General features: G+C 39.8%; 3 protein-coding genes across 3 annotated transcripts; 2 read left to right on the forward strand and 1 right to left on the reverse strand.

The window, feature by feature from the left end:
• Window positions 1-5,025: 5,025 nt before the first annotated feature.
• rheb (Ras homolog, mTORC1 binding) lies at window positions 5,026-19,745 on the forward strand. Its single transcript, XM_085389908.1, has 8 exons — window positions 5,026-5,314; window positions 6,085-6,156; window positions 15,157-15,224; window positions 15,341-15,423; window positions 15,528-15,584; window positions 15,686-15,733; window positions 16,139-16,220; window positions 18,943-19,745. The coding sequence occupies exons 1-8, from the start codon at window positions 5,263-5,265 to the stop codon at window positions 19,033-19,035; spliced, it is 555 nt and encodes a 184-aa protein (XP_085246034.1). The 5' UTR covers window positions 5,026-5,262; the 3' UTR covers window positions 19,036-19,745.
• Window positions 19,746-20,626: 881 nt separating this feature from the next.
• On the reverse strand, window positions 20,627-22,056 carry ly97.3 (lymphocyte antigen 97, tandem duplicate 3). The gene is made up of 4 exons (XM_085389777.1): window positions 21,952-22,056; window positions 21,499-21,568; window positions 21,135-21,257; window positions 20,627-20,917 (listed from the first exon to the last, which is right to left on the reverse strand). Exons 1-4 carry the CDS (start codon window positions 22,054-22,056, stop codon window positions 20,811-20,813), a joined length of 405 nt encoding a protein of 134 aa, XP_085245903.1. The 3' UTR covers window positions 20,627-20,810.
• Window positions 22,057-23,008: 952 nt separating this feature from the next.
• LOC146647797 (gamma-crystallin N-A-like) lies at window positions 23,009-25,661 on the forward strand. The gene is made up of 4 exons (XM_085389487.1): window positions 23,009-23,232; window positions 23,431-23,679; window positions 24,148-24,293; window positions 25,422-25,661. The coding sequence occupies exons 1-4, from the start codon at window positions 23,212-23,214 to the stop codon at window positions 25,555-25,557; spliced, it is 552 nt and encodes a 183-aa protein (XP_085245613.1). The 5' UTR covers window positions 23,009-23,211; the 3' UTR covers window positions 25,558-25,661.
• Window positions 25,662-25,860: the final 199 nt, after the last annotated feature.

Below are 25,860 nucleotides of genomic sequence, written 5' to 3' on the forward strand. Positions count from 1 at the left end.
GCACTATCCGGGTTAACTCCACTGCGTAAAGATACCATTTGTAATGATGGCTGGAATCAACGTGGAAGCAGAGTGAGCAAAGCTAACTGGGCTCCTGAGTGACCAAATCAGTCGTGACTTTGCTGATACAGCAGATGGGGTGTACAAACCAATTGTAGCCTTGACAACAACAAGTGGGGTGATGAAGTACCGCCGAGCATCCTATCTGGGTCTCACCTGCTCATTGCTATGGGCTACTGGATGCTAAACGAGAACAGCTGTACAGTCAATGCAGTTCTGCACAAATCACAGAGAGATAAACTTTTAAGGCTTTTTTGAAGTACAGGTTTTGACCTGGTCACAAACTTCATGCTCAAGAGAAATGTGGGAAATGATGACCAACAATTTATAGTCGAACTGGATTTTAAGTTTTGGGTAAGGTCCTAATAGGATTTCTAGTAAAACTTAAACATTATGGCCAGGCTTGCTGCTCTGATCCTGGTACTGCTTCCCGATTTCCCCTTCATCTTATTTCCTTCCCTTCACTCCACTCTCCGCCAGATTGCTCAGCTCTCTGTTTGAGGTTTTCCTGTTCAGCTGTGCACCAGCTCACCTCGCTCCAGCTCACCAAACCAACTGACTGTGGATTAATCCTATCTGTCCCACTCGCCAATCGTCTCCAGCTACCCAGTGGCCATCAGCCACTTGCCTTGCTCCAGCACCCCAGCCTCAGCCTCTACCTCTGGCTGAGCTCCTCCAGCCCCCATCACTCTACAACACCAGATGGCGAGTCAAAACTTCCTGCCTGCCACATCACATGCTGTTCATTTATTACTATAAATCTCCTTCAAATTTGCTCTTAACTCAGTTTCTTACATCCTGCTTTTGGATGTTCCAACCCAATATTATTCATAAAATAACATAAGAGGTCACGCTGAATAATCTAACATCCACATTAACAAGGCATTAAAATGCAAAGAGACATTTACAACAAGAACAAATGTCAGAGCTATGTCCTTGGAAATTGTTGTTTAACAATAAAATTAAATTAAAGAAAAGAATTGAAGTTAATGGGCTGAGTTTGCTCAGGTACTGCCAAGGCAAAGTCTGAATCAGTTAGTGTTACTATAATATCTGTTTTGGAACACATCTGATACAGTCTGGGAGGGAAATGCAGGATGTAGCTAACACATTTCAGATTTTTAATTGGGTTTAAACCAACTGTCGGCTGATATTGGCAGTGATTTGGTGCAGTTTATTTGTTTTATCAGTGCTTTTTGCTGAAAAGCTGCCTGCTACATCTAAAACGAATGAATCTGAACCATCTGCTGGAGCAACTCTTTGCATATATATATTTCAACTATTGCATTTTTTTAAAGATGCTGATCATAGCAACTTTAGGATGATTCTAGCTATTTTTATTTTATCTCAGTTTTCATCATGTGCAAAAGAAATGACAAAAAGTTCAGTTGGCAGTGATCATCGGGCTGATCCTGAAGTCACGGTGACAGCAAGTGTAGCGCATGTTTGAGTTAAAAGAGCAATTTAGCCATTCAGCAGAAGGACAATAAAATAGGGGAAATGTCACTGCCAGCTAGAATAAACCATCTATTGTGTGTGGTTGTGTGTCAGGTGTTATAGAGAAACTCATATTGGAATTTTTGTTTTGACTGCAAGTGACAGAAGTTTCAGGGCTGATGATTTTTCTGTTCACGCCACCAGAACTTGAAACAATAGGATCTGACAGGCTCTGTTCTAGAAATTAGGATGCTTGCCAGACCATCACTGCCAGCAAGCCATAAATGTTTCATGTGGTGCTGATATGGTAATCACTGGACCCCTACAATGACACCTTGTGAGAGTTGGATAACGATGGCTGTCTTTCAGGCCTGTGTGACTCTGGACTCAGTCCAACAGCTGAGGCACAGCCTGAAGTGGGAATCTGTCTGCTAAAAAAGCCGAGCTGGATCCAATAGGTGGATAAAAATGTCAATAAGATGAACAATATGAAGGTGCACCAGGTGTCCTTTAGGCATCGCACAGCTATGGACTATTGCAGAGATATGCCGTACAAATACATTCCTCTTACTTAAATATGCATTCCGTTTCATGAGGTTTGCGAGAGGGTCCAGGTGCCCAGTGGTGGCACAGACCCAGCTGGAGGATGTGGCTGACTAGTGCTCAGGCTGGCATACTAACAGAGCCAGGGGTGCTTTTCACAGCGAGTTGAAAGAGGCTGGCGCTGAAGCCACGAACCCAGGATTCATAAACGCGAGCTCCAGCTGCATGCCCACTACCTCCCATATAGATAAAGAAATTAGAGACTAGAAGTTAAAAAGCATTTTTTTTAAACCACACCCAAGACTGGACTTGAATACTGGTCTTGTGACATTACCTGTCACATGCAGCAGATGCACATTGATCACATCTTCCTGCTGATGTGAGCACGACCTGTGTGATACAATTTGCTGGTGTGAAGAAAAAAAAGAAACTTCGATGGGACGGAGCAATAAAAAGGGCAACATTTCTAAAACAGCTCAATGTATTATTTGTCTGAGCTTCGTGTAAGCCTTTTATTAAAGTGAAACAATCATGTCAGACACCTGTTGTTCTTGCAGGGGGTATTTATTGTTGGTCTATGTCAGCACACTGAAATCCCTGGATAGACCATGGCTGTATTAACAGTATGACCTATTTTTGGTCATCATAATTTCCTGAGCATGTGTGTGTGCGCGTGTTTGAGTGGGAGAGGCAGAGAAAGTGACAGTGTTCGTGTGTATGAGTGGGCATTTGTGTGTCCAGTGATTGCATGCACCATATTTTCTTACACCCAATGTCATGCAGAACAAATCGCCTATTGCTGACACCAGTGATTTCTTGTCTCTACTGCTGAGAAGTGTGTGTGTGGAGGCAAAACAGTTGGGTCTTACTGACGGGGAGTTGGACATTTCTGTGATTAAGTAGTAATGGTCCAGGACGTGACAGGGAAACTGGGGATTTCCTCGGTCACAGGGCAATAAGAACTGCACAGCTTGGGCCTGCGTGCTGCTATTTTTGGGAGTGTATATAATTATTTCAAGAGTTCTGCCACCAGAACTTTCTAAACTGATGTTTAGGCGCTCTGTCCACAAAATCCAACTTTACCGGGTGAATTGCTTGTGTTTGTGCCGAGGGATGATTGGCAGACATGAGTAACATTACGGCTTTAAAAGCAAAGAGGACTCTCATTATCCCACCACCTTCTCCACGCCTGCCTTGAATTCCAGTCTGCAGATGGACTTAACCCACTAATTGCGGCTTGAGTTCCTATGGTATTGTTGCATGCCTGCGGTTTAGTTTAAGGTTTTAGTTATATTAAGAGATGGGTATTTTAGCGTTTGTAATAGAATATGCAATCAGCCCAAACAATCACGGATGTGTGCAGCGTGATTTATGCACCTTGTGCCTCACTGTTCAGGGACTTCTTATGACTCGATAGTGTGGAGCAACAGGGCAGTTTGTGATTTTAAATGTGATGCAAAAACGAGATGGAAACAAACAGTAATTGGAAGTTGATGTTTCAGTGGGAATATAAAACAGTTATTTGTGCACATAGGGCTGCAGTACTCCAGTGAGTCCTAGGTAGCTATAAATGATGCTCTGTGGACATCTAGTGGCCAATGCTGAGATAACTGAAGCAGGATTTATTTAAAAGCAGCCCAGCTTTTTAAATCATCAGGCGCTATTACAGTAGTAATAAATCTTTACTTGCAGTAATGAGTCTAAGTCTTTAGTGGCCCCTCAATTCTTTGTCTTGTTTCCATATTATATTCTTGTAATGTGTTTTAAAGTGGTATTGAGCAATAAGTCTCCAGGCTTTCTGAAGGTCTTTCAAGTTTTTCTTTGGACATTGGCTGCTTTTTCAGTCATTTTCAATCGAGTCCACATACCTGAGTATGAATCTTTTTGTTTGTTTGTTTGTTTGTTTGTTGCACTTTTCAACACTGTCCATTGAATTATCCAAGCTTAAACAGCACTTAACAAATTTAGCAGACCACCAGCTAGTCTAAGGTTCATGCCACAGAACCCTTAAATTAACAGTATTTACAACATTCTGAGGTTAGATTGTGATAGATCCAGTACTGATACTATCGATTCCAGTATTAGCAGTATAATATTTATTTAGATTAGCCAGTGGAATGGGGAATTTGTTTCCAGCTTCTCAGCTCAGCATGTAGCCCACTGAACAGTTTTTCATTTTGTTGTTTTGTTCGTTTTTTAAATGAAAAATATACCTCAAACATAAGTATACCTTTTTGTGCTGACTGTCTATTTTATTTATAATCTATTGCACATTTAAACAACAAAAGTTGACTCAAAGTCCTTTAGAGACAGGTACATCTAGGTCTCCAAAAATCCAGTTTCAAAGCTGTGCTTTATTGTTTTTGTTTCGTTAACTAATAATTGTGAAAAGTAAAAATCCCAGTGATTTCGTGAACATTAAAATGTGTTCAGAATTTGCAAACTGGTGAGGATTTATCTCCTAAATCATGACACTCGGCTCTCCCCTACATATGCTGCCTTCATAGATTAAAAGTATCGGTATCACTGGTATCTGGCAATACTGGCCCTGAATTTACTCAATGGTATTAAAACATTTATTCATATATAATTTTCCTTTCATTGATGTTCTCCCCCAGTATTTCCAAGCATTAATCTATGTTAACCTACTAATCTGTGGGATTGCAGTCGAGGCTGTTTCATTGTCATGTGATGCCTTATAGCCTCATTTCACACGGCCTTCTGCGCATCTACATGAGTAAGGACCATCATCCCTGTTCCGGTCCTTCCTGACCCTAAAGATATGAATGACACCCCGCCCGACCACCCAGCACGTCACGAAGCCTGACACAGCCAATGAAAATGTCCAAACCGGGTGCCGCTGATTAACGGACAGCTGCCTTATCCAACGGGAGCTTTCCGTGCGCCTTCATCCCCCGCCTGTGTTCTACGTATAGCCAATCAACGCGCAGGATCAATTACTAATTCATTACTTCGCAAAGGGGAGTGACGCAGTTATTGTAGATGTATAGATACTCCATGCTTTTCTCATATGACCTGAAATTACATTTTTTTCAAGCTTTCACGCAAAAACAAAATCCACATAAACACAGCAAAGCAGAGGGATTCCCACTGTCATCTGCAAGCTGCATGACCATTCTCTGCGCCCCTTGAATTTGGATGCCATTCCGGGAGGAGGTTGCGGTAAACCCCGAGGACTAGATGCGATAACCATAAGGAGACATGCCGCAGCCGAAATCACGAAAAATCGCCATCCTCGGGTACAGATCCGTAGGTGAGTATGGAACGGAAGCTGAGTACAGCGGGGAAAGGCGGCTTCGAGTGGGACGCAGACCCAAGATTTTTAGCGGCCTTTCAGGCCAGTACAAGTCCAGCGTGAGAGCGCTTTACGCCTCCTATAATAGACTTAAATTATAGGGAGTAACATCTGACACGCGGCGTCTCAGGGCGGGCGAATGAGCGCCACCAGGTGAGACGTGGCTCTGCGGTGTGAGTGTAGCAGCGCAAGAGGCCTCCCATAACGTGTGCAAGAGAGAGATTTTAATCGATCTTATTGATAGGTTTCCGTTAGCCCTTAACCCCGGTGCCATGTTAGGCAGTGCCATGCCACGCAAAAACCATCGACGGCTTTGACGCATTTAGTTTGCGGTTTATTTAGTGATGTGTAAAAGCAAAGGATGTTGAGGATGGCAAGATGGCACACACAGATAGCACGACTGGAGGCCCAGGCAGCACCAACTGCAACCCTGTAATATCCCCACAGAGACGCGTGATGTGTTTATGTTTCCCTGCTTTGTAGTAACCTCGACGATTTCTAAACATGTTCATCAGTATAGTACAACGTGCTTCATGTGGCGCATTTAGGCTTGTTCACGGTTATTAAGCTTTATATTTGTATTTTTTTGTATCATTGTATGGCTACATTCACTCATAGAGACTGATCTCGACAAAAACAATCATAATGATGACTTCTATAGATGTTATCCCTTAATTGCTACACTGACTTCCTCCATCTGAGGTTAACTATCGTCTCTGTGTTTACAGGAAAGTCTTCTTTAACCATCCAGTTTGTGGAAGGCCAGTTTGTTGATTCCTATGACCCAACAATAGAAAACAGTAAGTGGGGATTTTTTTTGAAATTCATACAAAAACCGTGTTTCCCCCAGGAAACTCTTTACATGAGGTGGCACACAACTCAGGTCCCTGTCTCTCTTGTGAATCAGTAAGTGAAGCCTACATGTATTGGCCCCAAAATAGCTGTTTCTGTGATATCCTATCCTCAGCATTGCTGCTCAGTGTGTACCAGCAAAGCTGACTATCAAGTTTATCCTTATTTATCATCCCAGCACTACAAATGTGTCAGTTTGTCATTAGATGCTCTTCGTACAGCAATGAATTACGGTGGCCCCTAGAGACAAAGCACGTACAAACTCCAAAACACTTACAAAATCCAAAACACGTGCAAAATCCAAAACACATGCAAGCTCCAAAACACTTACAAAATAAAAAACACATGCAAAAGACAAAACACGTACAAAATACAAAACACATGCAAAAGACAAAACACGTACAAAATACAAAACACATGCAAACTCCAAAACACGTACAAAATACAAAACACATGCAAAATACAAAACACGTACAAAATACAAAACACGTGCAAAATCCAAAACACATGCAAGCTCCAAAACACTTACAAAATAAAAAACACATGCAAAAGACAAAACACGTACAAAATCCAAAACACGTGCAAACTCCAAAACACGTACAAAATCCAAAACACATGCAAACTCCAAAACACGTACAAAATACAAAACACATGCAAAATACAAAACACGTACAAAATACAAAACACGTACAATATACAAAACACGTGCAAAATCCAAAACACGTGCAAACTCCAAAACACTTACAAAATACAAAACACATGCAAAATACAAAACACGTACAAAATACAAAACACGTGCAAAATACAAAACACGTACAAAATACAAAACGCGTGCAAAATCCAAAACACGTGCAAAATACAAAACACATGCAAAATACAAAACACGTACAAAATCCAAAACACGTGCAAAATACAAAACACGTGCAAAATACAAAACACGTGCAAACCCCAAAACACGCGCAAACTCCAAAACACATGCAAAATCCAAAACACAACGGAAGTGCTCCAGGACGCTAGGGGCAGTGTTGAGCTTTTGTTACCTAGTAACTACACAAGCCAGGAAGTACCAATGACCGGATTTGGGGTCTGCAGCCTTAAAGGCCGCATTTTAAGGCCGATTATGTCACAGCGACACGACAAAGACTGTCCCAATTCAAAGGCTGCTCGAAATGCGGCCCTCAAATGCGTCCTTAATTTCCCTGAATTTTAAGGATGGGTCTGTGTAGCCTTCATGGCCCAACATATCCCAGACTTCATAGCGCGGCGGTGGTTTGGATAATTTTGCCGAAAAAAAACGGCGGAAGCGGAGCGGACGAAGAGTAAACTTCCAGAAGTAAGTACTGAATATTATGTCACTTATTTATGCGCAAATGTTTTTATAATGAAGAACATTAAAACATTACTGTTGGCAACATGTCGGGAAAGTTATGTGACATTAGCGACGTTTGTACTAACTTGGTTTTAAAGCCTTCACTTCAAAATATTCGCCGTTCAATAGCTGACTTTAATCTTACAGAGAATGTGATGATTTTATGCGTAATTAAAGTCAGTCATGTCAGTCAGCTGACGGTTCACTCCTTAAGCTGAAAGAAAGATGATTTAATCACAGGAGTCACACATGTGTCCACTGTACCATCTGGGAACTCTTCTTGTTTAGCACTCGTAATGACACAAACACTAAATCCTCCTTCTCTGGTGCTGTTTTGTAGCAGTGTATACACCTGAGACTGTCACCTGTCTGTCTGTCCTGCACTCTCTCTCTGTTTCTTTCTCTCTGATTGTGGAATAAAAGTATGAACATGTATTTATAAGTCACACTTGTGTTTGAATCCTGCAGCTTATCACACATTTGATTTCTATGTGTGACACCTGCAAGTGTCCAGAGTGAGGACAGACTGAGGGACCCACTGCATTACATCATCTGTGAGGCTTTGCACCCCTGATGATCCACCAGGACAATCTCAGCAGTATGTGAGGAAGAGGAGGAGGAAGAGCCAGCAGCAGCTGACAGATGGAGAGAATAGACAGACTGTTCCCTGTTTGTGAAGGACTGCTAGAAAAGTTTAAAATAACTAATTGTCTGTCCTGAATCAGTCTTATTAGGTAATGTTCAAATAATTTTATCATTCCAGTGTTTCCAGTGTGGGAGAAAGTACTCAGGGCCTTCAAGTTACGCACTATGAAAGGCAGCAACAAGTTTAATGTTCAGAAACCTAAAGTCTGTATCAGCAGCAGAATGGAACTAAAAATAAATGTTTGTTTCAGTTCTATGAAGCTTTGAGTATTTTGGATCAGTAGCACTGCTGTGTTTGTTGCATCATATTGCTGTAATTGTTTATATGCTTTATATATTCTCAGGTAAGTTGATCTATAGTGTTACATCATATTCTATAAGGATGTTATGTGTTTGTATACTTTCTGCCCAGTTTGACCCATTTAGCAGACGTCAGCCTGTTTAAAGCTCTGATATCTATTCTGTATGACTTAAAGCAGTTATGACATGGTCTGATTTTCTCACCCAATAAAGGAATATTTAATACATCAGTCTACTCTTCATTTTATCAGAAACATATATATACTATTATATATTGTACATATATTTATTAGTTTCAGATGTAGCCATTCTTGTATTTTGCTTGTTTACATTATTGTATTTTGCACAACTCTGTTGCTTGTGAAGCTCGCACACAAGAATTTCACTCACATGTGCTGTACCAATGTACCTGCACATGTGATGTGACAATAAAAGTGATTTGATTTGAAACAGCTCACAGCTTGTACATTTTCTTTTTACACATGTATGTAAGCATTTGAGCCAAATTTAGTAGTGATGTGCGATACCACTGATTTCCTTTCCGATCCGATACCAAGTAATATTCAGGGTGGTATCGACGATACTGATCCGATACGATACTTTGTACAAAACGGATTTTATTTATTGTATCTCAAATTATAGCGTCATAATGATTACAGGACATCAGAATACCTTCTTCTTATCACTTAATAATGCAGAGTTCATCATATAGAAATAAAAAAACTAAAGTTGTGTGCTATTTGAACACCTTGCCTGCCTGGAGGACTAAAGGACTCCGTGAGAGACTCTCACCCTAGCAGCACCTGTCCCTCTCCTCCTCTTCAGTTCGCCTCAACATACGCTCGTCATATTTTGTGATATGATTTACTCTGAGGTGTTTGACAAGGTTAGTGATGTTGCCACAACCATACATGCCAACCCTCCCGATTTTTCCGGGAGAATCCCACCTTTCTCCAGATTTTCCACCCGGACAACAAAGTTGAAAAACCATATCGCAGAATTCATAGCGCGGCCCAGCCAATTCCAGTTTCCAACAATGACGGCAGCGACTTAGTTTTAATATTACTCTTATTTCTCTTTCTGGGTCGCAAAAAAACTTTTAACATATTTTCAGGTGAGAATGTAGCTGTGTAAACTTCAAATATCTGAGCCGACCGACACATCGTCTTCAAACCCCCGCGGTCTTTCACCACTCGGGTTAAACATGATGTACAAGTCACTTTGATAACTTAAAAATGTTCTTGTTTGGCTTTTTCAGTGTTTTATTTGTTCGTGAGTAAATCGGTTTGGCTGAGATTAAAGTTATTAGATTAGATTAAATTAAATTAAACTTTATTATTCCCTCGGGAGGGTTCCTCCGGGGTTTTCACACAGCTGAATAAACGTCAAACAGAAAACTGATTAAACAGAAGAGTTTACGTCAGTGTCCGGTTATATTTTAGACAGCAAGGAGCAGACGGCAGAGTTTCACTCCACCGAGGGAGCTCGTGACGTACTACCCGGCTTTCTTTAGACCGCGAAGGCCGGTCCTCAGGTGGAAGCAGCCTCTGAATTTGGACACCCCCGCTGTTTCCGGGCCGGCCAATAATAACGGTGACATTTAACGTATTTTATCCGATAAATAAACCCTGTAAAATATATTTATCCGCCCAAACAGCCCTTTTGAATGTCTCCCTAATTCTGAGGTCTCAAGGTTGGCAAGTATGGCCACAACACCTCACTTTTTTTGCCACATTTATTGCAAACCACGGCTCAGCTGTTTGTGGAGGTAAAATACATCCGCACAATTACGCTCAGCCATTGTTGTGAGTGCGCACGCCAAGGGGCTGCGAGACATTTATACAGCCGTATTTCGCACATGACTATGAAAGGCGGAAGAGGAAGTAGTTCCTTTGAATGTAGGCAATCCGAATGTTATAGTTTCTTTCCACTGTGTTCCTGTTAATGATAAACTACAAATTTACTCTAAATTACTAAAATATCGATATTTTAATGTGAGAATCGATTCTAGAACATAAATGATTGGTATCGGAGGAATCGATATTTCAGGATCGATCCGCACATCACTAAAATTTAGTAATGCCAACATACTGAAGGAACAACATTTGTCTCTTATATATGATACACCTATATATGCACTGTCAATATACATTTTGAACCAGCTGCAGATGTCAGAGTAACAACTGACTGACCCCCACATAAAGTGCGTTACAGTAGTCCACAGGGGAAGAAATAAAAGCATGGATCACGGTTTCAAAGTGCTGCCTAGAAAGAAACGATTTCACTCTTGCCAGTCGCCTTAAATGATAAAAATGGACTGGTCCAACTTAAAACCAAGGGCAGTAACAACAGGTTTAAAATAAACCTCCAGGGGTTCCAAATGAAAAGAAGAGGACTCACAGGGGCCACTGGGTCCAAACACCAACAAATCTGTTTTCTTTTCATTCAAATTTAAAAAGTTTAGAGCCAACCAAGCTTTAATGTCATCTAGGCATGTCAAGAGAGGTTTTATTCAGATGCCATCCTTCGGCTTCAGTGGCAAATAAATTTGGCAGTCATTCCTATATACTTGTCTTTGAGTGAAGATTTAAGGTGGTAAGACATGTAAATAACTGCAACTTGAATCTGTACTGAAGCTCAGTATTTGACAAAGAGTTCATGTTCACTGCTGTAATACCTAATAATGACTAATATAATAACCATAATATTGGCCATATTATATTTACATTACCAAAGTGATATGACTTTAGTCTCATGAACAACATTAGCTAATTGTTATTTACTAGCTAATCTTAAATGACTGTTCAGTACAGAAATGAAGCCCAAAAATCATGTTTTACTGTCCTGTGGTCTCAGCCTCAGATACTTATCAAATCACACAAAGCTCTTGTAGAAACAAACAAACAAATGAAAAAAAATATGTTCTCCTTCATTTCTGTCAAAAAAAGTTGTATGACACGTTTCCAGCTGTTAGTATCATAGTTGCTAGGCAACCTGGGAAGCGCAACGGAGACTAGAGCCCATGTGTTTGCAACAAACTTGCCGTTTATTTTACAAATCGAGCTCAACACTGCCCCTAGCGTCCTGGAGCACTTCCGTTGTGATTTGGAGTTTGCATGTGTTTTGAATTTTGTACGTGTTTTGGATTTTGCACGTGTTTTGGAGTTTGCACATGTTTTGAATTTTGTACGTGTTTTGGATTTTGCACGTGTTTTGGATTTTGCATGTGTTTTGGATTTTGTATGTGTTTTGGAGTTTGCATGTGTTTTGAATTTTGTACGTGTTTTGGATTTTGCACGTGTTTTGGATTTTGTATGTGTTTTGGAGTTTGCACGTGTTTTGAATTTTGTATGTGTTTTGGATTTTGCACGTGTTTTGGATTTTGTATGTGTTTTGGAGTTTGTACGTGTTTTGAATTTTGTACGTGTTTTGGATTTTGCACGTGTTTTGAATTTTGTACGTGTTTTGGATTTTGCACGTGTTTTGGATTTTGTACGTGTTTTGGATTTTGCATGTGTTTTGGATTTTGTACGTGTTTTGGATTTTGTATGTGTTTTGAATTTTGTACGTGTTTTGAATTTTGTACGTGTTTTGGAGTTTGCACGTGTTTTGGATTTTGCACGTGTTTTGTATTTTGTACGTGTTTTGGAGCTTGTACGTGTCTTGGATTTTGTACGTGTTTTGTATTTTGTACGTGTTTTGTATTTTGTACGTGTTTTGGATTTTGTACGTGTTTTGGATTTTGCATGTGTTTTGGAGTTTGCATGTGTTTTGGATTTTGTATGTGTTGAGGAGTTTGCGTGCTATTTGGAATTTGTAAGTGTTTTGGAGTTTATACATGCTTTGTCTCTAGGGGCCACCGTAATGAATAAATCCTTACTGGTGCATCTTCTGTAAGGTCAGAACATCGTGTTCCTCATTATTTGTCATTTACTGTCAGCCCCACACTCGGATTTGCTTACAGCCAATTCTCACACCTGAAAAGCTGGAATGAGGATGTGTTAGCTTACGCTTTCCAGCTTTAAGGTTGTTCAGAGCACCTCGTGACAGAAGAAGTTAACCACCAAAGGATTTCATGGAGTGACAGTTGTTTTTCTTTCATAACTGGTTTATAATTATACTACATCAGGAGTACATCCACTGTTTTTGGTCAGATGCAACATTAAATATTAGAGCTTGACCAATATAGGATTTTCAACATTTGGTGATTTAAAAAATCAGATCTATCATCATATATATTTTTTTCTTTCAGATGTGAAGCACAAACAGATTTACATTTATTAATTGTATTATTATTTATGAGTCCTTATTTAAAAAAAAAACATGACAGTGCTTATTAAAATAAACTTGTCTTATTGTCACAGTTAGTCTGGAATTTCCCGTTTCTGCTCTGTCAGACTGCTCAGATCGGTGTTTGCTTTGTTTGTGGTATCCAAACACCTGCTGGCAAAAGTCAAGTCACAGAGGGCCCTCTAGTGGACAAAATGTGCAACATCAACACTCATATCTTGAAGGGTGTTTCTCCTGTTTCTTCTTTAGTCTTTAAATGTTCATTTATTGTCTTTTGATACCTATATATCAGAAAATAGCTAATAAGGGAAAGTATTTGCTATTATTGTAGCCATTATAGTTCATGTTTGCCTTTATTAGCTATTTGCCAATTTCATAGACTCCCACCGATATAGCTGCAGGACCGATATCAGTTGGGCTCTATTAGATCTTTAAACTGCACTTATATGGACGCAGATATCACACAGCAACTGTTGTACGTAAAACACAAGGTAGCTTTATAATCGCTGCTGTTTGAGTCGTAGTAGTACTACACATGACAGTAAGTGGAATGCATTTGTACGCACTGTGTATATTCCACCTTATCTTTGTGGGTTTTTAACAAGGTTTAGAGACCCTGTTATGAAAAAAAGCAAGTTTGTTGTTTACAGAATTTTGATTGAATTTACTAATGAATCACTGCAGCTAGGGCTGTTCGATATAACGATATATGTCGATGACATATAAAAACGTCTATCGTTTGATTCTACACTATCGTTTGTTTCGTGGTGTCGCAAAATAAACTGTTTACGGCAATATTTTTTCATTATTTTGATGGTCACTGTAGTGGCTATATTAATTTCTTAAAGTTCTCTCTTTCTCTTACATTTAATATAACCACACTACAGACAGACAAGCGTTTGTTTTTATGCGTTGTCGTTAGCAACAACGACGGTAAAACCACCACGTGTCTGCTTGTTCCACATAAACCTTTCACAGTAAAGCTCAAGATCCTGTTGAGACTTTTCAAAATAAACTGAATCACGTGAAAGATGCAGAGTGTTTACGGATGAGAAGCAAAAAAGAGCCGTCAGGTGCTAAAAGATAAACCTTAGATTCAAACCTTAGAACAGGCTTTTCCCTGCAGCACGCCGTGTAATAAATACTCACAAAGAAAACGGCGGCCGTTACAACCTATGTCTAAAAATGTATAGTTTCATACATCAGTTAAAATACTCGACTCCAGGTACACGACGCCCCACTGGAAACACTTCACACAAGTCGAGCTGCCCGAGATTCACAGAATTTACAGAAAAGGTTAAATTTTTGTGATTTATATCGATATCGGGCGATAGATGTCTTAATATCGGGATATGAGATTTTGGTCATATTGCACAGCCCTAACTGCAGCTGTAATACAGTAATTCAATGTGATAAAAATGTGGTAACATTACAAAGCTTATGCTTTATATTTTACATTTTGAACTTAAAGTGCAGTATGAGAGAAAACGTTTTCTAAATGTGTCTAAATGTACATTATGTTTAAATTATTTTTAAAACTTGTATGATCTGTTCTCAAAATCTAAATTCTATATTATGACAGCTCTATGGTCTAAGTGACTTCTGATTGAAAGATAATGATTTGCAAGACTTTGCTGTTACCCAGCAGGGTGTGATGTTCCTTCTAAGCAAATGCATTTAAACACCGCAACAGCTGATTCCACCACTTTCCACACTTTCAACCAGAAAGAGAGAGCTTTCTTTTGAGATATCAGCCGGCGTGCCGTTTGGTTGAGATAAACGTTTCTCTCCGACTCGCATGCAGCGGGACTTCTCTAGTTAAGAAAGGGAACTTTTCTTAAAGACAATTTAAAAGCACTATTTTGGAGCGCAGGAGAACTTGCAGTTATTCATAACCTCCAAAACAAACCTGATCCCGGCCACCCCAGAGATTTGAGTCTGAATTGTAGGTTGTATCTGTAGGCTATTTCTCTTCTCCCTGACATGTTCGCTCACATGCTGTCCCACCCTACGCTTCTTAAATCTGTTGTCTGTATCTATAAATAATCCCTGGATGGTTAATGTAAAATGAAGTGCCAGCATTATCAGTGAGATGCTGCAGACATTGCATGCCCGCTGTAGATAATATGACCCATCTCCAGGCTATTGACATTCCTGTCCTGAATGTGCTCATTGGGATGAATCTATAACTGGATTGTGTCTTGTATGTCCTGCAGAGAGTAATAAAGATACACTCAGCTGGATAGTACTGCATAGTTGCACAACTGTGCTATATTTGTCATACGTATAAGAGAAAAGAAATGTATTGTCGTATCTACAAAACATTGTTGTCTTGTATTTGCAGCATTTACTAAGATGATCACAATAAATGGACAAGAGTACCATCTCCAGCTTGTAGACACAGCAGGGCAGGTATGTCTCAATGCGCTGTTTATGAACCTGCCAGTGGTTTTGTTGATTTTTCCTTTTTTTTTAATGTGTGTCGTAACAGTACATGCTAATTCCCTCACTTCAAATCCCTTTTCCAGGATGAATACTCAATCTTCCCACAGACTTACTCCATAGATATCAATGGCTACATACTGGTTTATTCAGTTACATCAAATAAAAGGTATAGAATTCCCTCCACTTCTCAAAACCAACCTAAATATCTCCTGTGTCCTGCATAATGAGGTGCACTGAAGAAAAGCAAATAAACTTTCCCGTTTCTTCCAGCTTTGAAGTTGTACAAGTTATCCATGAAAAACTGTTGGACATGGTGGGAAAAGTTCAGTAAGTTCAACTTTTCATTTTGCTCTTAAAGCCATTTCAAGTCATATGACATAAATCATGCATAAATGACAACATGGCATTTACTTTTTCCTTCAATGCAGAGTTCCAATTATGCTCGTCGGAAACAAGAATGACCTACATATGGAGCGGTAAGCGCTAGCACACACCTAAATTGTACATCCCTCGAGACAATAGGTATGCACATGGGTCACGTTTTTTTGGTTTGTGTGGAAATTTATATTTGGTTTCTTATTATTTGCTAGCAGAAATGAAAATTTCTTGTAAAACACACTGAAATACTGAGTATTTAATATTTAGTTCACACATGTCCCAAATGAAGACAGAAGCCATTTGCACTAAGCCAGGAAGCTGTGTTTAGCACTGTGCTTTCACTGTACACAACCCAGAGTCAGTGGATTAACATACACAAGCAGATTTCTAAGGAATTTAATACTGTGGGATATTTAAAGCAGAGACTGTGGCTTTATTCTGAAAGACAGTATTTGTGTTTTGGTCTGACTCTGCTGTCATCCCTGTGATTTTGCGCTCTTTAGAGTAATCAGTTGTGAAGAGGGCAAAGCATTAGCTGAATCCTGGAACGCTGCCTTCATGGAGTCCTCAGCTAAAGAGAACCAGGTAGGAAAGGCTTATTTAACTATCAGTGTGGGGGAGAAAAAAATGGGACTCTCCACCATTTGACTTTAGAACTGAAGAAGCTTCTCGGATGAGAGGTGAAACGTCTTCAAGTAACTTAAAGAAGTCCAGACGCTTTTCTTTGCAAGCTCCTTTGACTACGATGACCTGGATGACTGAGAACCTTCACAGACAACAAGGTGTGAAGTTTACACATGCTCCCTGTGACTGTGTAGGTTTCCTGCCACAGTACAAAGACATTCGAGTTTGAATGACTTTTAAATTGCCCACAGTCATGAATGTACCTGTCTTAGTATGTCAGCCCTGACATCATTTGGCAACCTGTCCGCTGCATATGACGCCTCTCACCCAGTGTCAAGTGAGATCAGCTCCTGCTTGCCTAACCCTGTAGAGCAAAAGCCTGTAGATATAATGGAAGGATATGCGGATGGAAAATTACTGAATTGCTTTCATTGCACAGTGATGGTACACATCCACAGGATTCTTCATTTTCACACTTTGCATTTTCTCTCAGTGGAGACAAAGTTTCTGGTGCTGGATTGTGTTTCAATCAGGTCATCGAGTTGCCCACTCATAGAAGCTCTAGGTTACTTTAATAAAATCAGAGGTGACCTAGTATGACTTGAGACCTGTGAGAGCTCCTGAAAAAATGTAATCTAACGTGAAGACAGCCTCATCATGGACTTCCTGGTATGTTTTTGTAACACCAAGACAGATTTGCAAAAGAACAATAAAGCTGGTTTCAATTAGAAATTGTGGAGCAGCTGAGTTATGGCTGGCATTTATTCGACACTTTTTAATGGTTCTTCTGTCAAGCATCCAGCGCAGTTTGGTATGACTGGCTTGACAACGATCGTAAAGTTGTAATCTTCATTATGATGATGTGTGAAACTTGTGAAAACTTGCCTTTAACGCCATTACCTCACGGTATTACACATCATCGAAGACCATAAAAGGTGTCACTTGGAGTCTCAAACTAACATTTGACTTTGCTTTTTACTTCAAAACTGTGACCTGCAGCATTTTTTCAATGGCAGTTGTACTTATTAATCTTTAATAATCAGTCTTTACTAAGCCACAGGCTAAAAGGCCTCATACATAAGCTATACTTGGTAGCTGGCTTTTGGTAACTGAAAACACAATCAGGTGACAGGTTCATTTAAACGAGACAATGCAAAGTGACATGTTTATGTTTGTCTTCCACTTCATTAAAGCAGACACCCCAGGAAGATCTGGTTCTGATATGCAGTCGCTTTACTGTCAAGAGCAAATATCGAACGTATGAAGTGACATTGGAATTGAAATGTGATTAAAGGCATATTATACAGCTGGATTTAAATCTGCATAAAATGTCTTTTTTTAAAAAATCAGGAAACCAGATAAATAAAGCAGTCTGCACTGATTTACATCAGTCCAGGAGATAATAACTTGTCGCCTATAGTTGCTTTATACAGTATGAAAAGCTTCTCCTTTGTTTTATTATAGTCTTGCAGCTGCAATGCCACTGCATGACCTTCCACTATTTTTCTATTTATTGAATTACATACAGATAGCCTGCTTCAGAGTAAAGTCCAATCAATAGCACACACATCAGACTGGGTCTCTTATGATATGTATTGCACTGGCACTGTTAATGTGGGAGATGTAGGATCACAGTGGCTCATCAGTCCTGTCTGTCACTGCCTTCTTTCTTTTGCAAAAAGTACCATATGGTAAATGCTAAATGGACTAGTACTCATATAGCACTTCTCTGCTCTTACTGAGCCCTCAAAACACTTTTATGCTGCAAGCCACATTTATCCCTTTGCACACACACTCCCCTACAGCACTTTGTTTTGTGGCTTTAAAGGCTTTTTACCCATCATAAGCATGATCATATGTTGATATCAGAGGGATTTTGGGCTTTACTGTCTTTCCCAATCGTGCTTTAAAATGTGGTTATCAGGTAGTATTCTTCAGTAGTGAGATTGTGCTGCTTTACACCAATATGAAACCTCAACAGGAGTCCCTTAGCTCTTTGTGCATTAGCTGTTTCACAGCAATGAGCCCAGTGATTTGACTGGCTAAGAGTGAATTTAGTAGTCAACAATCAACCTCTGATTTATATTCCACTTAAGCCAGCCCAAAATAGCAGGTGTGCTTGAAGCGCCCACACAGTCTGCCTTTTCGAGACCTATCATTTGGCACTTTTCACGGCCCCTGCATTGCAGTGTAGACCAATATGTCAGCACTGTGTTTCCTCCCTCCAAGTAGACTAAATGTCACTAATGTATTTTTAACAATAGTTTATCCTCCCTAGACAAAAATGTGTTTATTCGGTATTCTTTTGATGCTAACCGTTTTTGCCACCGGCTTTGCCATCATACCCTAATAGTAGACAACAGTAAACTAGCCACATGTGAAATACAAAACAAACCCTCCTTCTGTTTGCTGCTGGATATATTTCTCAACATAGAGTAGCAAAGTTCATATTCAGGATGTCAGTTAACCAGCTTCAAATTAAGTTAGAGGCAATAGTGCTCAACTTCAACACAATGAGATCTCTGTTGTGACTAAAGTCTGTGAGGCTCCAGTGGATGAGGAGCAAATTCAAACGTGGTGTACTGAGGCATGTGACAGCATTCTTTGTGTGTGTGTGTGTGTGTGTGTGTGTGTGTGTGTGTGTGTGTGTGTGTGTGTGTGTGTGTGTTTGGCGCTCTCTTAGACGGCTGTGGAGGTTTTCCGAAGGATGATCCTGGAGGCAGAAAAGATGGACGGTGGCGTGCAGCCAGGAAAAACATCCTGCTCCATGATGTAGAGCCGCCCAATCAACACACAGGACACTGCACTGGGATATCCCGTTACTTGAAGGCTAGCTGCCAGTTCTCCTCCACCTCAACTGACTCCACCCCCAGGGTCCTAAATATCCAATATTGTCTATTTATGGCTCTGATTCCACTGTTATTTATCAGTATTCCCTTTTGTCATCCTTGTTTTTCTTCATGTGTTTGATAAAAGAAAAGGACAAGTGGTGGCTCCTTGTCTTGCATTTTCCACAACCCGCCCCTCCGTCTCTGGGCTCGGCACTGATGCAAAACACAGAATATCACAGATGTATCAGGAAAAATCCTATATCGGAAATGATGACAACTGTAACTAAGTTAGCAGTGGCTCAATGAATCTTTGCTTCCCGATATGCAGCTTCCATTTAGCCCCTTCCCTGTTTAAATAAAATGAGATAAGAGGATTGTCATATCTATCAGCCATGCATATGCCTGGAAAATGGTTAGATAAACACAGTCATTTTTTCTGATACATCACCTGCTGTTTGGTCCCATCCATATGCATCTCTTTTTCTACTTCATCTACACACCGTACCCACTTCTCTGTCCCTCGGTTTGTTTTCATAGCAGATACTGTCAGCCAAAAGGAAAAAAAGAAAAAAAAATCTGCATTCATTTTCTAATGTTGAAAATGTTGTACAAATGTTTTTGATTGTAATCATTAAAACGAAAAGTGGTTATCTAAGCAGGCTGTGTTTTTGAATTATTGCAGAGGCTGTTAGCTAATGAGTTTTGTCACTAGGAAGGCAGGGTGTTTCTCTTTGTTTGCACCCTTTTAATGATAATTGATATGTTTGGGCTAAAAGGAGAGAAGTACTTAGCCGTTTTGATTTGTTGAATGCTTTGTGCTTCTTCGTAAAAGATGGAATAAATTGAAAAGGGTGCAGGATGCAAGCACAAGGAGAATAATGATGTAATGATTTAGTGCAAAGTAATAAAGGTTTGTTCCACCTCATTGCAGTATAATAACTAAATGCTGATTCCATGCTTACTTTTTCTTTTTTTCCCCCAGGGAGCAGTTACTACACTTTAGAGGCACATCTAAGGTATCCAGCACTGACTGAGAACAGGAGTTGCAGCCATCTGCTGTTCAAACTTTTGTTTGTGAGATGTACCCAATCAAACGCAGGCTGACTTAAAGAGATGGGGGAGGGAGCTATAACAACTTATTATGGCTAGAACATGAACTGGGAGGCTACAATACTTTCTTACAAAAGAAGAAGAATTTCTATGAACTGGTATTCATGGAAGTTTCATTTAATTTAGTCCAGAAATACAAATATATAGCTGGATATGAGCATAATAAGTCCAATTTAATGATAATCAGTGAGCTATTGTTCCTTTAATAGTAGCACAAGAGTTTTTAAGTAAATTGAGGTATTTAAAGTAAAACCTTGAACTACTTGGAAGAGCTTTTATTACAAGAAATAACCCAGATAATAGTCTGTTGCAAGTATAACATGATGAGATTTTCTAACATTTGCCTATTTGGGGATTAGTAATTGGCTCTTTAAGAAAAAAAAGAAACTTAGTGTCAACACAAGAATAAGGACAAGCATAGGCGCTTTTTCAAAGTATTTTATTTTTCAGTCCAGGGAACTTCAGAGTATATTTTTCTAAAAATAGCTGCTTTAATGTGTTCACACCTGGGTTCTCCCCGAAGCAGCTGCAGTCTGCAGGATTCACTGGGGGTTAAGTGCCTTACTCACACTGGACTGCAGTAAATTGTAATTTTCTTTGATGTTGAATTTTATAAGGTGTTGCACATGTCTTCGCTGCAGCACTTCATATTAATGTAGGCGTTCATCTTCAACATTTCGCAGCTGTCCAGATCCATGCATTTCTGGTAATGGCCATCTACGAAAGCCAGATGAAAAGGTTATGTTTCATTTTTTAAACATTTACACAATTCACATACACTCGACAGTCTCCATTATTATACAAGGAATAGTGTCTCTGCTCTATGTGACCTTAGAAAGTTGATCAAAGTCATGCTTTTTTTATATAACATAATTTGCTTCTTGTACTCTTTGCCCCTTTCCCTACTGGAATAAATATAAGATGAGGAACTTACACGGTGCTTTGAGGAAGTTGGCGGAAGCGCACCCATTCTTTTCTGGTTTGCATGTTTCTACAGTGAGTTCACAGCTACCTCCAGCCCTTTTTGGGACACAGCGGTGGCAGTCCAGGGCTTCACCTGAAAACCAAGAAACAGAAAGAAGATTACAGAATAAATTCTGTCATAATGTGGCCGAAATGTATTTTGGGACAAAATAGCATTTACCAAGGATTTAGAAGTTTTAATTTAGATGTTAAAGAGTGGTTTGTGTAGGTTGTAGCTCACTGCAGTGAAGACTTTATAATGAAGAAAATGGTGCTCACTGTTGCACAGCAGCAGAGGTTATGTTTATACAGTGGAGAATCAGTGACAGACTCACCGGCTGTAAATAGCAGGGCGACAGCAAGAGCCAAGACCAACAGCTTCATTGTTCTGTTCAGCATTGCAGCCTATGCAAGATAAAGCACAGGCTTGATAACACGGACACAAAGTGCTTTCAAAACATCAAATTCCAGCACTTTTAATTCATGACATTTACCATGTATTTTAAACTTTTCCCTGTACTGAGTATTGTTTAATGGTCATATAAGACTCTAGAAAGTGACACACTCTTGAGTGAGTATATATAGTTTAATTATATAGTTTGTATATAAATGTGTCCATATATCCCAATGCAGTATTTAAATTTGACAGATCATATATGATCCCAAAACTACATCATTACCTATGTTATATGCATGTTATTAAAAATGTTCCCAAAAAACTGCTGACAAGATCTAAAAGACAAACTGCATTTGTCTGAAAAAAGTCTTTTATATATACACATACATACCTTGCTGTATGTCTGTCTTGGTTTCTCCCAGTGACTGAGAGGACATCGGCTTTCCCTCTTTATATAAACCCTTTCATACTTTGCACTGTCATGGTAACATCCCATTAGGTGCTGTGGCTCTTTTAAGTCTATATACTTAGCATCGCACTCATCCGAGTACACTGTGTTCAGGGGTCATAGTTTCCCAATGCTCAGATGCCCTCATTAAGCACGAGCTGTCCACCTTTTATCCACTGTACAGTCTATAATTCATGAGAATTGCTAATAGCAATGTATGCATTCAGTTCAACCTCATATATCTATTTCTATAAGATACATTTGTACCTCAGGGGAATAAGAGAGAGAAAGAATCAGAAAGAGTCAGACGTACATTGTGTTTGCTTAAGGTGGATCATGTGTGACCTGTAATACCTCTGTTTAAGTGCTCTTTAACCTGTACTGACCAAATTTGATTTGAATCAAAACATTACCAAGGCCCTGACATGAATCGGCTCTTGATATAAATCTAATGAAAGGAAAGTAAAAGGGTGGAACAGCCACTTGCTGTTAAACAATGAAAGGAAATGCCTTTAAGTCCTTCAGAGCTGCTGCTCATGAAACTAAGATATCTTACATAGTGCAAAGTATTACGCACATTCACTTCTACCTACAGTATGTCCACATCAAATTACATCTATTCATAGTTGAAAAGCTGGTGACAAATGTGCTTTACAACCATGCAATAAGTTGCATAGCATGCATAGACTGCCTGGTCTAACTCTTGGAAACATTCGTTCGGTTAAAACGCGTGAGCTGCTTTGCACACACTCCTGCCATTAATATTCATTTTAAAATAGGTTCTATCAGCACTTCAAAACAAGATGATAGATTTATTGTTTCCACTGAGCCAACCTTTCACCTCTGCTTTAACTTTCCCTCTCTGTGTTTGTTTTCCTCCCCATCTCCTCCCTCATCTGGACACAGCCCAAATATTACCCTGCAACCCCCTCCGCCTCAGTATAACATCACTCTCAAAGCCCAATCAAAGCAAAATCTCTCTCCCGCTATTGTTTCGTCCTCCCGAGCCAAACTCCAATATCAGCACTGGCACATGTAAGGGAAACTGCCCATGTGGCAAAATATCTAAACCCCCCATTGTTGTGCTTTTGTTGCTTCTCTCTCGCGATACCGCCACACTCTGTGCTGTCCATATATATCTGGGAGTCCAAATTTGTCCACTCCTATACTGTGTGAGTAATTTGGAACAGCCAACAGTGGAAAATGTCTCAGTACTCAGGAAAGGTGAGTACCACAACAAGAATGCAGCCACAGATTTAGGCCAGTGTTTCACAACAAAAGTTAATCACAATCACATTCATCTTGATGACCGGTCCAAACTTAGATGATTTTTTTGCATATCAGTTAGCTAAACTGATATGCAACATTTTTACTGTTTATTAGGAGGAAATACTCAAATCCTCACTGTTGTTATGAATATAGATTGTCTTCTATGAGGGGAAATGTTTCACTGGGAGAAAGCTGGAGATCTGCAGCGACTGTGACAACTTCCAGGACCGAGGGTTCATGAACAGAGTGAACTCTGTCCGTGTGGAGAGCGGGGCCTTCGTCTGCTTCGACCATCCAGACTTCAAGGGCCAACAGTATATTCTGGAGCATGGAGAGTACCCTGAATTCCAGCGCTGGAATGCCCACAATGATCACATGGGATCTTGCAAACCAATCAGGATGGTAAGAGTGTGTGTGTGTGTGTGTGTGTGTGTGTGTGTGTGTGTGTGTGTGTGTGTGTGTGTGTGTGTGTGTGTGTGTGTGTGTGTGTGTGTGTGTGTGCGCAAAAGATAGAGACCCCAGGGACAGACAAATATTTGGTTGGTTAAAAACACAGGCAGATGGGCACATGTGTGGCCTCATTTGTGCGCCTCTGTTTGTTCAAAGTAATAATGTTGGATCTACTTTTGCATAACAGACATCATCAAAGAAACTTTCAAGTTTTTACATCTGATACTTATGTAATCAGCTTAAAGAACTGCACTTATATTTCATCCTCCACATTTTCTAACCTTTAGATTTCTATAGGTGCAAGTGTTTTGTGCCCACAATACAGCCTCTGTCACATAAAGGAGAAAGCCTTGGTCGTTTGCAGAGAGCTGAAGTCAAACACTGTTGACTCAGCGATCACGCATGTCATTATCCTCCCAGCATGGAGAGCACTACAGGATGGAGCTGTTCGAGGGGGACAACTTCTCTGGCCAGTGCGTGGAGCTGTGTGACGACTGCCCATTTCTCCAAGCACGAGGCCTGACCAAGAACTGCATCAACTCTATCAAAGTTTATGGAGATGGGGCGTACGTATCTTTGAGGCCATTTATAGTTTTTGATTTAACTGAGAGAAGAGCGCATAAGACATGCCCTAAAACATTTCCTTCATTATCCTTAAGTAATGAACTAAACCTTTGTGAAACTGGCCACTTTCGACTGACCTGTTACAAGGTCATTTCACACAATATATTTTCCCACTTGTCTTTTGTTGTACTTAACAAGGCAGATAGTTCCATAAACAGATGTAAGCACAAATACATATGATCTGTATTAATTTTCTGTAGGCGTAGAAAGCAGACAGGTTGGGTTAAAAGAAAAACAAAGGCTAGCATTCAGAGAAAGTCCAGTCTGGCTTACGTGCAGGGCAAACTTTTCTAGGTGCCAGACCAATGACCAATGTGTTGCTCCGTATTAAACCTCACACATAAAAAATTTACAGTCTTTAACAGTGTAACAGCAAAACAGATGTTTTCATCATTTTAATAGGGACTACTTCTTTGGCGGAAAGCAGACTTATTAAAAAACACTGACTAAATACAGAAAAATAAAATAAATATTAAAGTAAAGGTGGGAAATAAGTTTAAGAAAATGTGAACATAGTTATCTTGAATGCCAGTCTTTAAAAAGAGAGAAAAAGAGAGAAAATGAATTTACTGTGGATCAGAAAAAGAGCAATGTTTGACTGGATCTTCACATGTAATTGGTCAATATTGTTAGTGGCATGAACAAAATTCTGAAGTCTCAGAGGTGGGGCATTCTGGGACTTTAACAACAATGTTCTGAGGTTCAAAGTCAGCGAAAGGGCCTTTGATAGAGACCAATTAGGGTGTCTGTTTCTCCCACTACTTATACGCTGCCAGTTGTCTCTTCAGTGTTGGTGTTTTATTGGAGGCACCATTACACAACAAGTATTACATTAGAAAGAGTCTATCTCAAAACCAGACTTCTTGAAGCCTCAGCAAATCCAAGCAAAACTATCTACACCGACTGATCTCAGCAAAAGCAAATTAGAAAATGTGTTTTTATGTTTTTAATCTTTAAACATCAACCAAATTAGAATACTGCCCGAAACTGTTTAGTAAGCTGATTTTCTTTGCACTAATTTATTACATGTTTGATCCATTAGCTCTTATTTATTCACTGCTACTGAACAGGTGGGTGTTGTACGAGGAGCCTAACTACCGTGGTCGCATGTACGTCGTGGAAAGAGGAAACTACTGCACCCACATGGAGTGGCAGGCTGAGAACCCCAACATCCAGTCTATTCGCAGGGTTGCAAACTACTTTTAAAACCATCTCACTATCGCTGTCAGTGTGACTGCAGGGAATAGATCGACTACACTGTCAAGTCATCTCACACGTGGCTCTGTGGGGCGATAATAAAGATGAAGAAAATGTTTGGCACTGCTTGTTTTATTTTTGTACTGAATTATTTAAAGGTTCAAATAAAGTAGTGATCCTACAGCATCTTCAATCTTACTTCCATTTATTGTTTTCTTCTATTAATGCACACTTTTTGTGCAGCTCCCAACTTAACCATCGCATTTCATTGTAGACATGGCTACAGGCTATGATTCAGGTAATTGCTTTAAG

This window comes from Rhamphochromis longiceps, linkage group LG18, assembly GCF_057381845.1.
Source record: "Rhamphochromis longiceps isolate RC_006_pf linkage group LG18, R_longiceps_female_GT1.1, whole genome shotgun sequence".
NCBI lineage: Eukaryota > Metazoa > Chordata > Actinopteri > Cichliformes > Cichlidae > Rhamphochromis > Rhamphochromis longiceps.